The sequence below is a fragment of the Argentina anserina genome, chromosome 4, assembly GCF_933775445.1.
Source record: "Argentina anserina chromosome 4, drPotAnse1.1, whole genome shotgun sequence".
Lineage (NCBI taxonomy): Eukaryota > Viridiplantae > Streptophyta > Magnoliopsida > Rosales > Rosaceae > Argentina > Argentina anserina.
The window spans coordinates 819,455-834,958 of NC_065875.1; the positions used below are offsets into that span (position 1 = coordinate 819,455).

Below are 15,504 nucleotides of genomic sequence, written 5' to 3' on the forward strand. Positions count from 1 at the left end.
ACGTTCAAGGTATCGTTTCATTTGTTTTCCTTTCATGCATTGAGCCAAAAGCTGGCAAACAGAACAAAACAACCAGGAAAAAGCAGGCTGAGGGACCTAAACAAAACAAGAGCAGAAGATCGAAGAACACACTAAGCTAGCTAGAAAGCACAGCAGATCACAGAGCTAAACAGACTAGGAAAAAGAAAGGCATAACTGCACAAGCAAATCAAAACCAGCAGCTAAGCACGGCGGCCTGGCAGCCGATCAGACTTCACCAAAGAGAGGAAAGAGATTGACCGGGGGCTGGTTTTGAATATATTCGCAATCTCAATTTAGCAAGCTCGGCCTCAGCATCGGCTGAACGGTTAGCCTCACGAGTCACGATGGATCCATTTCATTGTTGATTGTCAGTTTGTTACAGACAGATAGATTCCTCGATTACTTCGTAACATGTACAGTCGCACAGTTCTGCTGTACTGTGCTTTACTTCTCTAACGAACCCAATAATTCGTAAAAAGTCTAATAGTTTTCATTCTAAAGTTAGACACTAATCCTGAGTACCACTCCTTTTCAGCTCAAAACTCAAAAGCAGTAGATTATGTCGGGGATAAAATTATATATACACGGGTCTACACTTGTCATTATTAATCAGCTTCATCCATTATTAGATAAAATTCTGTTATACGCGGCTCTATGTTATACGGCAGAACATTGATTATAAACAGTAGTGAATAATGCTGAATCATAGACATGCGACACGTAAACAATGATGAAAATGTGAAGTCTAGATAGTAAAATTTTTATTTCTACTCTATTATGAACCTAGTTTTAATTTATTAGGAACTAACTTTTAACGTGCTAATAATTTTCACCTAACGAACTTTTTGTTTAAACAATTACTTTTCTTTGGTGGAATCACTGATGTGCTAAAAAGAAATAAATATGAGTTCTAATAGTGCTAAATAAACACAGATAAAACATATAAATTTGACTAAACGTGCAAAAAAAAAAATCAAGCAAAATTAAATATTTTTGCAATGGAGTTTTGGGGCACCAGATAAAGTTTTATTTATCCAACATAAATACAAATACACAACTCAGAGCATTCCTCTTAGTTAAACTAGTAACACATAATTAAAACTTAAATACAAACTTACTTGTAGAAAAAGACACACCACACCAGATGAATACAACATATGACACTTCACACAGTAGTAAACACACTCACAATTCACACTATACTAGAACACTAATATAATGTTTTCCCTTCTTTCTGAAAAACTTAAGTTCTTCCGATTTTTTCTCTCTTCTAACCTCTCTCCTCATCCTTCCCAAAGAAGTTCGCCCTCCTTATATAGCATTCCCACTATCGGCCTCAATCAAAACTTCCTTAAGAAAATGGATGGCCTGAATCTTAACTTTGCTGACTTTTTAAAATAAGGTTGGTTGTTATATAATATGCGTCGGAAAACTGTTTCATTAAAGCAGAAATATACGTTTTTATTGTTTGGATATGTCAGCAGCTCACGTTCCTTGCTTGGATGCGTCGGTAGCTCTTATTTTTCCATCATGTTTGTGACATTATAATATTCCCCATATGCACAATCATAATCTGCCAATGAATCTTGGCCTTCATGGTTGCTTCCTTGCTCTGTGTCTTCTTTTTTATCTAGATCTGAGTTATAGAGAAAATGATAATGAATCTCGTACCCTTTCTGTCTCTCCATTTTCTTTAGTCATACAGTGGTTTACGGAGTTCTATATATTTCGTTTCTCATGATAGTAAAAAAGAAATCACAGACATCTGGTGGAGAATGATTGTAGCATGTGACTATGATTTTTTCTCCATTGGCTAAAAGACTGGACTCATAATCCCTTCTAATCATGTTTTTGATGCACATAATGGACATGGCTTTCATTCACATAATGCTATTGTTAGGAGTGTCATTTTTTCCTGAATTTCTTGAACTCTTAATCGGACCCTGAATAATTCTCACATAGTGATATGGAGAGATGTAATTTTTGCGTCTGTCCAACACTTCCCATTCTGGAATGGTAGAAATGAATTTCAATATCAGGATGCATCCATCTGGACGAATGTTCTTTATTACCTGAGTTATGATTTCTGGAAAACCCTCCAAGTCTTTGTTTGACTTAGTCCAAAGATTGTGCACAAATCCATTTTCAATGAGCCATAACTTCTGCTTATAACTTTATAAGGGTGTTCGGTTTGAACATCTGCAAGATAGCTCCCATAATATGGGCCGGAAGCTTCTCAACAAATGTTCTTTGTCTTCCTCATAGAAAGCTTGTAGAACATTATCCATAACGATCTTATGCTTGAAAACCAATAGTTTCTCTGTTTTGAATACTGGTTCTTTAAATTTCTTTAAAGGATAACCATAAACATTTTTCTTTCCAATGATCTCAACCATTTGACCTCAACCATTTTATCCCTAAAAGGGGCTATTATGCTTTTTGGCAAAGCATGAGCCTTCAACAAACTTGGTATGCATTTACCGTCTCTCATTTGAGATGGGCTAGCTGGTCTTTTACCTTGAGACCGATCAATTGAGTTTGTATCCTTGGGACACAACAAATACTCTTTACCGAGTTTTTCTACTTCATCAGAACCTTCAATACCTCTCTCGGACTTTTGATCCCGACCCCATGGTTGAATGTTGTCTTGAGGTTTAGTGGGAGTCGATGCAACTGCTTCATAAGTCACAATAAATTGGTAGCCTGGTCAGTCATGTAGAGGTCGAACAGTCTTATCTCCTTTTTTATATCTGTTTCAAAGACTTTGTGGTTATGATCTCATGCTCCTAGGATTTCGGCTTTCATCTTCATCTTCTCTTCTAAATGTCATCATTTATCTCGTAAGAGTGTTAAGCAAGAAGTTCTTGTTACCTGTCATATTCATACTAGGATAAAAACATTTCCCACCTCAGTACTCTCCCTCTATCTGTTGCATAAGTTAATTTGTAGTTTTTAAATTTTTAACTCTTTTGTTGTCAGTTCTAACTAAAAATTTGTTTCCTTATGAATACTTCAGCGTCTTTGATGCTCTTGATCATAGCTAACACCTCTTTATCCTCAATGAAATAGTTTAATTCTGTCGCATTAAACTTTCCTGATAAAAACTTGCAAATCTTTTCCTGATTGGTATTTGAGCTCATGGCCAAAACTACTCCTGCCCAGTAATAATCATTTGCATATGTCTGCAAGATGATTAAGTTTTCTTCTTCCAACAATTGTAAGGGGGTAGACTTTGGGTTAACTCCTTGATCTTTTTGACATTATTACTGTCATCTTCCGTAAAGCACCATTTCTTCTTGGAACTCGTTTTTTGTGAGAGTAAAGCAGTAAGACCACTTACTTGAGGGATAAAGCCTCTAGCAAAGTTGACAACTCATAAAAATTTTTGTAAAGCTTTTTCATCAAGGATATGATCTGGGAATTGGCTAATCTTCTTAACAATGTTTTCTTGGAGACGAATCTCTCTATCTTTAACATGAATGCCTAAAAAATGTGGATCTCCCCATTTTTCAAATGTATCTTCTTCTTCTATCCCAAAATGATTCCTTTTTGGACAATGAGCTTGCAAACCTAATCTAGATGCTTCACATGTTTATTCATAGTTCTTGAGAAGACTAAGATATCATCTATATAAAATATGCAGAAATCTGAATATGGCTTAAATATGTTGTTCATCTTTTTTTGGAAAATAGATGAAGCTTGCTTAAGACCAAATGGCATAACCAGCCATTCGTAAAGTCCTTGCGGTGTTCCAAAAGCCATTAAGGCTATGGAATCTTGGTGCAGTTTTACTTGCCAGAATCCTGATTTGGTATCAAACTTGGAAAAAATCTTAGCTCATTTGAGACGATTTATGAGGACTCTCACTTGAGCTATCTGATAATCGTCTTTAACGGTTTTTTTGTTCACATCCCTGGAGTCAATTACCATCATAGTTTTTCCCTTTACTTGTTCTGCTTGATTTCTTACTAGGAAAACTGAAGCATGATGTGGGCTATTCGAATGTTTGATTTACCTTTTCTCAAGTAGTTCCTGAATTTAACATTCCATTTCTTTCTTGTCTTCATCTTTGTAATGAGGGATGACCTTGATATGGCAGATAGTATTAGCATCATGCATTTTGAGCTGACAATATACAAGGTCATTGTCCTAGTATAGTTGAGGATCTTCACTAATTACTAGTTTTAATAAATTCTCTATTTCTGCAATGGTTGGCACCCTTTTATGCTAAACTCTGTTAGCATACACATTCAGGTTATGCTCTCTGATAAATTCTTCTTCATCATCTGAGCTTTCTTGATTTAATGAACCTGAATCGGATCTATTTTTAGGAGTATCGTATTCTTCTCTTGACTCAGAGTCTTCTGATTCTATGTCTTGCACTATGTCCCTGTGATCTTTTAAATGGTCTTTTAGTAGTAAAACGGGCTGCAAAATTGACTTATAATCATCACTCTTTGCTGACGGTCTCTAATATTGATCTACAAATCCTTTTCCGGTGACACTTATTGCTTCTATAAGGCGAGATTCCCAGAAGAACTTATGGTTCTTCTCAAATTCGATCATCTGTGGAAATTGAATTACAGTTTATTGGAGATGGAAATCATTTCTGATTAACACATCAACTCCTTGGCTTTCACATTGCCAGATGACCTTGTAGATAAAGTTTCCTCCACCTAAAGAAATGTTAACATTGCGAGCCATAATATTTATGATTATTTCATGTTCTCCCATAGCAACTCCAGTGACTGATCTTGAAGATTTTTCCCAATATTTATCTAGGATGATATATCTTTTTGCAAGTGCGTACCCTGAGTCGCTATCCACGAACGCATGCAGGTGGTATTTCTTGTATTTGGGAAACTTCAATCCTATGCTGATGTAGTTATTGAATCTACTAGTCTGAACTTGTTTGACTTGTTCTTTGACTTGTGCAGCTTGTTATTCCATGAAAGGATTAACTCTTTCAAGTTTCAATGATAGGATTTTTGACGCGATCTGATGTACCTCTGATAGTATTAACAGACTCTTTTAATCTTTTTTTTCTGACTTATCACCAACTTCATCTTTTTTAAGTCTTCTTCTAACTTGACATTTTTCAACTCATCTTCTTGTTCCATTGAATCATGGAACTCTTTATATTCTTGTAAAACAAGAATATGTGCATCCCTTTCTCTTGTTCTACATCTTAATCCTTCTATGAAGCATTCTCGATGATAAGTTTCACTTGTACTTTCACAGTACATTGAGATTAACTCCATTTCTGCACATTTACAGAAATCATAGGTGAATTTTCTTGTATTAGGGTAGAACTCGCTGATAATATTAGGAGTATCATGTTTTCAATTGAAAAACTATAACATAAAATATAGGACGAAATCCTTCATCGCTGACTTCTTCTTCTGAACTTTCTGACGATACTTTCTCGAAATCATCTTCTAATGGGTACTTAAGAGAATATACTGAATAATTCTCTTCATCATAAGCTATTTCGAACCTTTTCAAGTTTGCATACTTAATTGCTTCTTCATACTCTTTGATTACGACTCTTGTTTATCTTTTATCATTTTTTAGACACTCATTCGCATAATGTTCTTATGTTTTGCACAACCAACATCTGCATTTTTTTACTTCTCTTGTAGAACCAGGATTAGATTTTTTTTTTGAAAAATCTTTTCATAGGAATAGATTTTTCTTTTTCGCCTTCAGGTCTTCTTTTGAAGTGTTTCCGGAAATTGTACTTCCTTTTAGAAGAGAAATTCTTCTTTCCAGCTTTGTTTATAGAGAACTTATTCTTGTATTTTCTTTCCGTGTGACATCCTTACTGCGTAGGAGTCTCCAATATCTTGGGACACATGTTTTCAACTCATCTGAGTTGTTTCATTGCAGTTTTGGACTTTATGTTCTCTACACATTGCTTTTTCAAGAGATATCTGACTCTTTTTGCAATCCCTCCTACTGTAAAGAATGTTAAAGGATTTTCTTCTAGAGACTGCGCTACTGCATCGTTCTAGGGTTTTGGTAGTTTCTTGTAATAGGTTCTTTCCAGATCTTCATTATTGATGTCTCCAATGGTGCAGTAGTAATTATGGAATTCATCGGTGTATTCTTAAAAAAAACCCTCATATTGCATATGCTCAGCTTCTGGACATTTTCTTTGGCTCTCTCCTTTGATTTCTCGCTATGTCTTGTTATATCTCTGCAAAATTGTGCATATATCGGGAATGCAAAGTCTAGGGGATTGTTGGTTTAAGCCAATTTGGTTGCCCAATCAAGCCACTGAGTGCTCTTCTTGAAGGATTGATACCACTTCTGGACTATTCCGGTCAGAATTAATTCATAATATGCATGAGCTTCAGAATATTCATATTTTGACAACACCAGAGCTTGGGTTAACCTCAAGCTACCCACCCAATTGTCTATGACTTTTCTTTTGTCTCCGACATGATCTAGATCTAGATATACTCTTCTTTCTGATACCGACTGTCCCCATTTAGGTTCAGTAGGAATGAACTTTTGAGTACTTCTTTCTCCAGGTTTTCCTATAGGAGCTAATCCTTTGGGAAGTTTGATTATATTTTCCCTGATGATCTTAGTAGGGTAGTTCGTGATATTCTGAACTATTGTACTTCCTTGAGGAGGATTTAATGTATTCATATTTTATGTATCAATGTTAGAGGATTCACCATAATCTGGCTTGGCCTCTTGATACAGAAGAATCTTATTTCTCTGTTTTCTTATTTTTACTTACGAGATTTGTTGTATGATTTTCTCTAATTCTTCTGCTGACTCTCAAGTTTCCGCTTGTGCATATAGACTCTTGAGTCTTTCAACTTCAAGCATTTTTATTGGTCTCTTTGTATTCTCTTCCTCAAATGATTCTTCAAGAAATATAGATGACCTGGTCCCCGAAGAACTTCCTTCTTCATAACTGGCAAATTAATGTCTATGAAACTGTTGTCTTATCTTTCCTCCCATGTCTTCAAAGATTGATGCTTTAGTATTCTCAATTTGCTTGACTGGAGGAGTCAGATTCCACTCTCGCGGAAATGTTACTCATTCCACTTTGTAACATGCTTCTATTTGGTATGATTTTTTTGGATTGGTGAGAATGGATGTAGTGATTCCTGGACTGTTAAGGAATTTAGTATTTGGTGCTACATTCGAGCTCATGAGCTTATTATAGATTCACTAATCTATGGCAAGTTCCATCATTCTTTTTTTTCATAGAAATTTCATATGTCTTGATTCTCAATCTAAGACAGTATGCTGCATCTCTGAGGTGAGTGGTGAAGTTTGGAAAAAACATTGAAGTATGCGACTTGATTACATAAGGAGACTTCTACCGTCCTTAACAAACTTTTCTTAAAGTATGTTATCCTATCATATTGCAAGATGCATATGACAAATCAGTCTACCCCATCTCTAGCTAGTAGTTTTATTCCTACCTATACTGCTCCAATGTGCATGTATGAATAGCCCTTTCGAACTGCTTTACTTACTTCCTTCTGAGTTATTAGCCTGATATATGTTTCTTCACCTATTGCCGGAACATTAATCTTGAACCTGTGAGAATGCAAAAGGAAAGAACATCTCTTATAGATCTCGTTGAGTTTGAATTTAAGAACTAAGGCCTCCCGTACACTTGATTGTATCTCATTGTACTCAAATTTTTTAGCATTGATAAGTTGTATATGAATCGTGCTCCTTTTACTAAATACTCTACTCAACATCTTCATGTTCCTTCTCTCAGTCCAATTGGAGGATTTCCATGTAAGAACCTTAGGTTCACTAAACTTAAGGTTACTTTCTTCTCTTGGGTAGGAAGGTAAGATCACCTTGCTAGCTACATTTTGACCTAGTTGTCCTTCATCGATTTTCTCTGCTCCAGCTTCAGCCTTCATTTTTTCTACATTTTTTTTTGTAGATGGGAGAGTTTAAGGTTCAACTCCCTGAATTGTTCTTCCAGCTTCATACCCTCAAGATAAGTAATATTATAGTTTTGCTAATGAATTATAGCTTTTAGGTTTTTAGCAAGGGCTTCTAAATTAGGAAGATATAAATATTTTCTTTGTTTGTCTCTTTCCTCGACTTTTACCTTAACCATTTAGTTCATCATATTCGGACGATAATGGATTCTGAATGCCCTTTCAGAGTTTTTTGAGCTTTTCTTAGTTCAAACGCTTGCTCTTGGATGTTATTAGCAAGAGTTTCTATTTGAACTAACTTCTTTTTTATGTCTAGAAGATATTGCTTTTTTTTTGAGATAGTCAAGCTTTACTTCAAGCCTTCTGATTCTTGTGTTTACTTCTTCAAGTTGATTGATCTTGAGATGAAATCTCTCAAGTTGTACAAGCAGCTTCTCTACAGCCTTGTTGATGGATAAATGATTTAGTAATTCTATCAAACTTGGTCGAGCTGGGTCAAGTTGTTCAACTCCTATCTCTCGCTGAAGATGAAAGAATTCGTCGTAGAGTGTATTCTGTACTCTACAAGTGTACTGTATCGAGTATTGGTTATCTTGGATATGTCTTGAATGAAAACACTTTTGCCACCTATCAGAATCTTTTGTAATACAAAATGATTGATAATTTTTTTGTTTGAATTCTCTCTTGTTAGTTGAGAGAAGCCAACTTTGTGGCATAAGGTCTTTAGCCTACCTGCTTTTGAGCTAAGTAGGCTCTGATATCAGCTATGGCGGATCTAACCAATGCTTAAAATGTTTAGAGGTCTCTGATCTTCTTCAAAAACTTCTTCAAGTACTATGATATCTTCTCTAGTTTCGTAGATTTTACGTTGAACTCTATAGATAATATCCCAGTAATTTATAGAAGGTTATCTCTGTATTTTATTATTTTTTTGTATTTTTCTTTTTCTTCTTAAAATTCTTTCAAAATAATTTTTGCAAAGTTAAACGTCCGAAGCTATTAAATTTGTAATAATAATAAAAAAGTAAATATTTATCTTCGAATAGATGATGAATTTATTTATTTGTATTATGTTAAATAAATAAAGTCAAGAATTAATCCCCGCCATGTTTTACTCAATAATGGTATTGTAACTGCCGCATCTTATACAGCAACGTACAGTAGACAAACCATTATTAGTTCACTTTTATATGTTTCTCGTTTGGTAGAGCAGAATGATCTAATACTGTGATTTATGCTTATAATAATAATAAACTGTAGCCCAGAGTAATGCTGTCGAGTTATAATCCAGAAGTACGTGTCCTGCAGACACCTGTTGATGATGATCATCTATGATCTATGATATCACACATTCATCAAACTATATTATTTTTACCAAAGAAAAGGGGACTATAAACAAATGGGTTTCTACAACCTTCTGGTTTAAAGATTCATAAAGTGCAATCCAAATTATTGTTAGGAAGCTCTTTTCTCTTAATTATTCAAACAATAGAAACAAACATTTGTTGGCAAATGCTTGACCTCTCAGTCGTTTACCCTACTTCTCAATCTGTCATGAGTGTCATCTACTGTGATCTTGACGACCCTAAAGTGCCAATGACTTTCCCAAAGAAGAAGGAAAATTTAGGGGGTATCGACATAATTGATGGTAGATAAAATTAAATTTATGTTACACATGACATTATGGGTTAGTCCTTTTTTTATTTATTTTTTTAGAAATCATTGAATCGAAGCTCAGGGAAACAAACCTACGTTAGTGGTGTAGGCATTGTTTTTGTTGGTGTCACAAGAGACTTTATTCTTCAATCATACATACAAATAAACCCTACCTCTCACCGTTGCTCCTTTATGATGACACTGTTTCACTATATTTAGTATTTACGGCCAAAATAACATATGGTGTCTATATACAAACAAAATTTACTACAACATCTATATAAGAGGAAGGCTTGGGAAGTGAAAGTGGAAAATCTAGCACCATTGTCCATTGCTGAGGATGTGAACCATGTCCTCTTTCTGGAATAGCAATTGCAAGAGAGACTATCTCCCTATATGAATTTGTTCGAACTTTGATGGAATTGACTTGTACTGGTAACAAGTATAGTTCGATATCTCATAGCTAAGACCAGATTTAAGATCTTTCACTTACAAATGTAATATTTGTAATAAAAAAATGAAAATAAATTACAAAAATAAACCTATATATTACAAGACTAAAACAACAACAGGGTATACAAAAAGTGGGAACACTATGTAACCGACCGCCAATATCAATTCATTATCTAAGATTTGCTATTGCATTTGCTGCAAAGTTAAATTTCAATATCAATTGTTATGGTCAAATCGGGAGACTGAAAGAACGACATTTCACCCACTCGAAATTAGTTCTTGAATAAGTTGCAACGTGTGCGATTGTGGTTGATATGCATAGAAAGAAATGACTGGCATAGTCCACCACGCACCTATAAATTGCAGGCACTCAACTCCCTAGCAGACTTCTTGTCCAAACAAATTCCCAATGCCCAACGCCCTCTTCTTTCTTTCACCTCTTCATCAGCTTTCTGGTCTCTTCGCCTCCATAGCCAACCTGATCATCTGGGCTTCTCTTCCTCTCTTCTAACAAACGCCTCAAAATTTCTGTGTGCCTTTTCTAGTTTCAATATTCATGTATACCCAACATTGAACATTCCCTCTTCCATTTTATATCTCTGTGAGTCTGTTTACAGTTTCTCAAAAATCCATTTGAAAAACCAGTGTCTGATTCACACCACCTTTGTTTTGTTTGTCCAAAGACAAAAGAGATCAAGGACACTAACCCAGATCAGATATTAGAGATTTGTTGTGAGACTACCATATTCAAACTATGAATCCCCAAGGCCAAGTAAAGGCTGCACCTTTACCTGTCCCAATGGAGAGACTTAGTGAGCAAGGCCCTCCTCCATTTCTCTACAAAACCTATGAGATTGTGGATGACTCAACCACCAATCACATAGTGTCTTGGAGCAAAGCAAACAACAGCTTTGTTGTATGGGATCCCCAGGCCTTTGCCATCAGTCTTCTCCCCAAGTACTTCAAGCACAGCAATTTCTCCAGCTTTGTCAGGCAGCTCAACACCTATGTAAGCTTCGTCATTTTTGTCTCATGAATGAGTGCAAAGTTTCTCTATTTTCTCTCTATAGATATTCTCATAAACTATGCTAGCTAGCTCTGATGGACATGCTTGAAAGGTTGCATCTTTATGGTTTCTGGCCTTTGTTTAATGGGTGGATTACTTAATGTGGGCATGGTGTTTGTTTAATGGCTTCAATGAGGAAAGTGCAGGAATCCATGTATATTATATATCTGCAGGCTACTATTACAGGGAAGGTGCGTGTGCATTATTGCATCTGTATAAACTATAGTAGAACTTAATCTTATGGGTCAGAAGCTATAGTTTATATGTTTGGATTGTTTTTGTGTGAGCTTCTGGACTAGGAGAAGCCAGAAGCATTCTTTTTGAGTTTGATCATGAATAGGTTATTTGATTGGTTAATGTAGGGATTTAAAAAGGTTGATACAGATAAATGGGAGTTTGCTCATGAAGTGTTCCTCAGAGGGCAAAAGCATCTTTTGAAGAATATTAGGAGGAGGAGGGCATCTCATAATAATGTTCATTATGCTTCACAGCGAGCTTTGGAGTCTTGCATTGAGGTTGGGAGTTTCGGATCGTTAGATGGAGAGCTTGATCAGTTGAGGCGTGATAAGGAGGTATTGATGGGGGAATTGGTGAAGCTTAGACAACAACAGCAGACTACTACAGTTCACCTCCATGGAATGGAAAATAGGCTCAAGAGAACTGAGATGAAACAACACCAAATGATGAGTTTCTTGGCAAGAGCAATGCATAATCCCAACTTTCTACAACAACTGGCACAGAATAAGGACAGAAAAAAACAAATTGAGGAAGCAATTAGGAAGAAGAGGAGGCACTCTATTGAAGGGTCTTATAGTGTTGAGGTGGGTGAATTATGCCAAGGAGGAGAAGATGCTTTTGTTAAAGTTGAATCCCAACATTATGGTGACATAAATGAACTTGATGTTTCAGGGTTGGACACATTTGCTATGGACATGCAAGGAACAGATGAAAACCAAAACGTCTGTGATAAGCAAGAGTATATAGAGAAAGAAGAAGAATATGAAGGGCGAGGCAAAGATCTGTCTGAGGTATTTTGGGAAGAATTTTTAATTGACAGCGTTGATGAAGAAGTTGAAGTACTGGGTGCTAAAGGAGAGGACGAGGAAGATGTTACTGTGTTGATTGAGCAGCTTGGTTGCTTGGTATCCAAGCCCAAGTAAAAATGATCGAGATCTTTTGGACAAAGAGCTGTTAAGTGAGCTTCCTTTGACAAATCTTGATCTTCCCAGGTCATCTTCTTATTTGGTATTCACAACTTAATTCAAGCACATTGGCACTCGTTCAACTCAAGCTGCCTGGTTTTTTTTGTGATTTTCATCTGTGTTAGTCTGCTACTCATAGAATCATTTGAGAATCGTGGTCAGTTTGTAGCACCACCTCTCTTCTCATTTGTCTACAAAGGCTACAATTTGTAACTTTATTTCAGTCTGTTGTTGAATTAAACCATTGTTTGTTCTGTTTCATCGTTTTATGACCTCGAATGACAACAAGTTTTTATGTGACAAGTGTGCAATGGCAGATGAGTAAATGACACAATTCTGAGATCATATTACTTTTAATTTGTGGTTCCAATTTCTGTAAGCTTTGCAAGAACTGAAATATCTGCTTGGATCACTGGGTCGTCACAGCAGGTCTACCACGTACAACAAATATACATGCAATGCTTTGGTATGCCTTCCGAAGCAAAAAAAATAATAAAATTATATACATATATTGTAATAACCCGATTTTTCGGAGCGAATGTTGGATTGTTTTTAAGTTCATAAATTTGTGAAATTTATTTAAACGAATTTTGTTTTCTTAGCGAAGCGGTAAATCGAAAACGAAAACGTTATCGAAACGTTTATTTAGAAAAACGTTACGTTTCCGCGAGGTAAAAATCAACTTTTACTCTGTCGATCGTTTGTGAAAACTTCCTCCACAAAAGTCGTAGAGCTCGTCGATACAAGTTCGTGGACGCGTCACACGTTCGAATCGGACACTGTACGTAAAAGTTATTAACAACGGAAGTTAGTTTCCGATTTGGAAAAGGGTATATAAGGAAAAATTGAAGGGTTAGGGTTTCCATTTTCGGAAACCCTTCACCCCGCCTCCCTTTCCCACTTCCTCTCTCTTCTCTCTCGTTCTCTCTCCCTCTCACCCGAGCTCTCCTCTCTCTCTCTCTCTCTCGGCTTCCACCTTCGATCTCCCTCCTCCGAGGGAGGTGTTCCTCACTGCCGGCTCCAAGGCACTCAGCAGCTCGACGCGATGACCCACCGAGCATGGCACGAGCCCCAGCGTCGCCGCGAAGTATCGTCGAACCTCACCGAGCCCAGCAACGACGGGTTCCAGCCCTCCGCCGATACGAGCACACGATCCACACCCCTCTCTTCCCTCCGACGCCGCATGTGAGCTATCACTACGCAACTCGAGCCGATGCAAGCCCCCCTTGAAGGATTGAGCTCCACCGACGATCCATCCCTCTCCAACGAGTTCCAACAGCTCCACCGTACGATCTAGGTAAGAATTGAAGTGATTAATGCTTGTGTGTGATTGTGGGATTGAAATTTGTTGAATTTGGGTTGATTTTACGGGATCAGAGGATTAATGAACACCGCCGCCTTAGGTGGCGCGTGTGGAGGCGTTGAGGTGGCTAGGCACGGCGTGATGCCGTGGGGGGTAGAGGAGGAAGATAGGAGGAGTTTGGAGGCGGCGATGGCGTCATACGCGCCTTGGTTGGTGTCGGTGCATGGGCCCCACGCGCTGCCACAGTGAGTGGCGCGGTCGCGGGTGAGTGACGCGTGTACCCCACGCGCCGCCACGTGCGGCGGTGTGAACAGTGTTTCCGAAAAAGGGTAATTTTGTAATTTATTTTTACGCACGGTAAATGTAAAAAAGTGATTTACGTACGGTAAATGTAAATTTTATTTACATACGGTAAATGTAAATTTTATTTACATACGGTAAATGTAAATTACTTTTAGTAAATGTAAAAAGTAATTTTGGAAGGGTAATTCAGTAATTATTATTTACTGAGACAGTACGTACATTTGAATAGTATTTATACGTATAAAAATACGTAAACAGTATGTACACATACATAAATACGTATTGGATGTGTATTTGTACAGTAATACATGATGAGTAAATACGTGAATAGGACACAGTGAATAGTACTCAGTGAACAGTAAATTCGTAAAACCGAAAATTGCTGAACAGTAACCGATTATTACTGTTTCGACATTTAAGGGTTTACGAAACGTTTCTAAATTCTTTTCTTATCTTTTCAAGGTGATCGATAAATCAAGGAAAGAAATTATTTTCGGAAATTGTGGAATTACGCTCGAGTCGATAAGGTGAGTAAAATCTCACATATTTACGAATCTACTATTGCAGAGATTCAAGATTTTTGCAAGAGTTAATATTGAATTATGACACGTATACGATATAATGGATTATATATATATATATATATTGTATAAATGGTAATAAGTACATATATATATAGTTCGCTATATTATATACTGTTATGAATTCATTGGAATCGGTCATTTCGATGACGTGAATGATATATTGAGCATGTGATATAATTTGTACAATATGAGGTGTGATTATTGTACATAATTTTAACACGGTGATGGTTAAAACGTTTTGTCTTCGAACGTGTTTATGAAATATGACATGTATAGGATATAGCGGATTATATATATATATATATTATATAAATGGTAAATAGGTACAAATATATATAGTTTGCTATATAATATACTGTTATGATTTTATCGTGATAATGTCATTTGATGACGAGATTATATATCAAGCATGTGGTTTTGATTTGTACAATATGATGTGAGATTATTGTACGTGATTTTAACATGGAGATTGTTAAAATGTTGATTTGTCTTGGGACTTGATTTTTGTACAATATGATGTGAGATTATTGTACGTGTTTGGCAAGTCGGAACCTAGCCTTTGGCCGGGCGAAAGTTACGATACAGTTAGAGCTCTAGTCTGTCTGCCGGAGTACTGCATGTGAGGTAACGGGTGGTTATCGGCTCATGAGTACTCATATTGTTTTGGAGGTTGGGTAGCGGGTGGTTACCCAATATCGGCGGTGTACTACGTGACGGGTAACAGATGTGTACCAACGTTCATTAGTACCCGTATTATAAATGCATTTGGGTAACCAAAAGGGTTGCCCAATTTCTCATGAGCACTTTCGTTTTCATATTTTGGACAACCAGACGGGCCGTCCATCGACCCATGAGTGCATTTATATTTGATGTTTTTGTGGATTTCCGTATATTGATATGCGGGTTTTATTGTTGTTTTTACTCATACGAGCTGTAAAGCTTACCGGGTTTGTGTTTACAATCCCGGTGCACCAATTCGATGGTGTAG

The 15,504-nt window shown here is 36.7% G+C and overlaps 1 protein-coding gene across 1 annotated transcript; it reads left to right on the top strand.

Annotated features, from left to right (window-relative positions):
* The first annotated feature begins 10,477 nt into the window (after positions 1-10,477).
* Positions 10,478-12,619, top strand: LOC126791262 (heat stress transcription factor A-6b-like). The gene is made up of 2 exons (XM_050517689.1): positions 10,478-11,067; positions 11,487-12,619. The coding sequence occupies exons 1-2, from the start codon at positions 10,813-10,815 to the stop codon at positions 12,282-12,284; spliced, it is 1,053 nt and encodes a 350-aa protein (XP_050373646.1). The 5' UTR covers positions 10,478-10,812; the 3' UTR covers positions 12,285-12,619.
* The last annotated feature ends 2,885 nt before the right edge of the window (positions 12,620-15,504 follow it).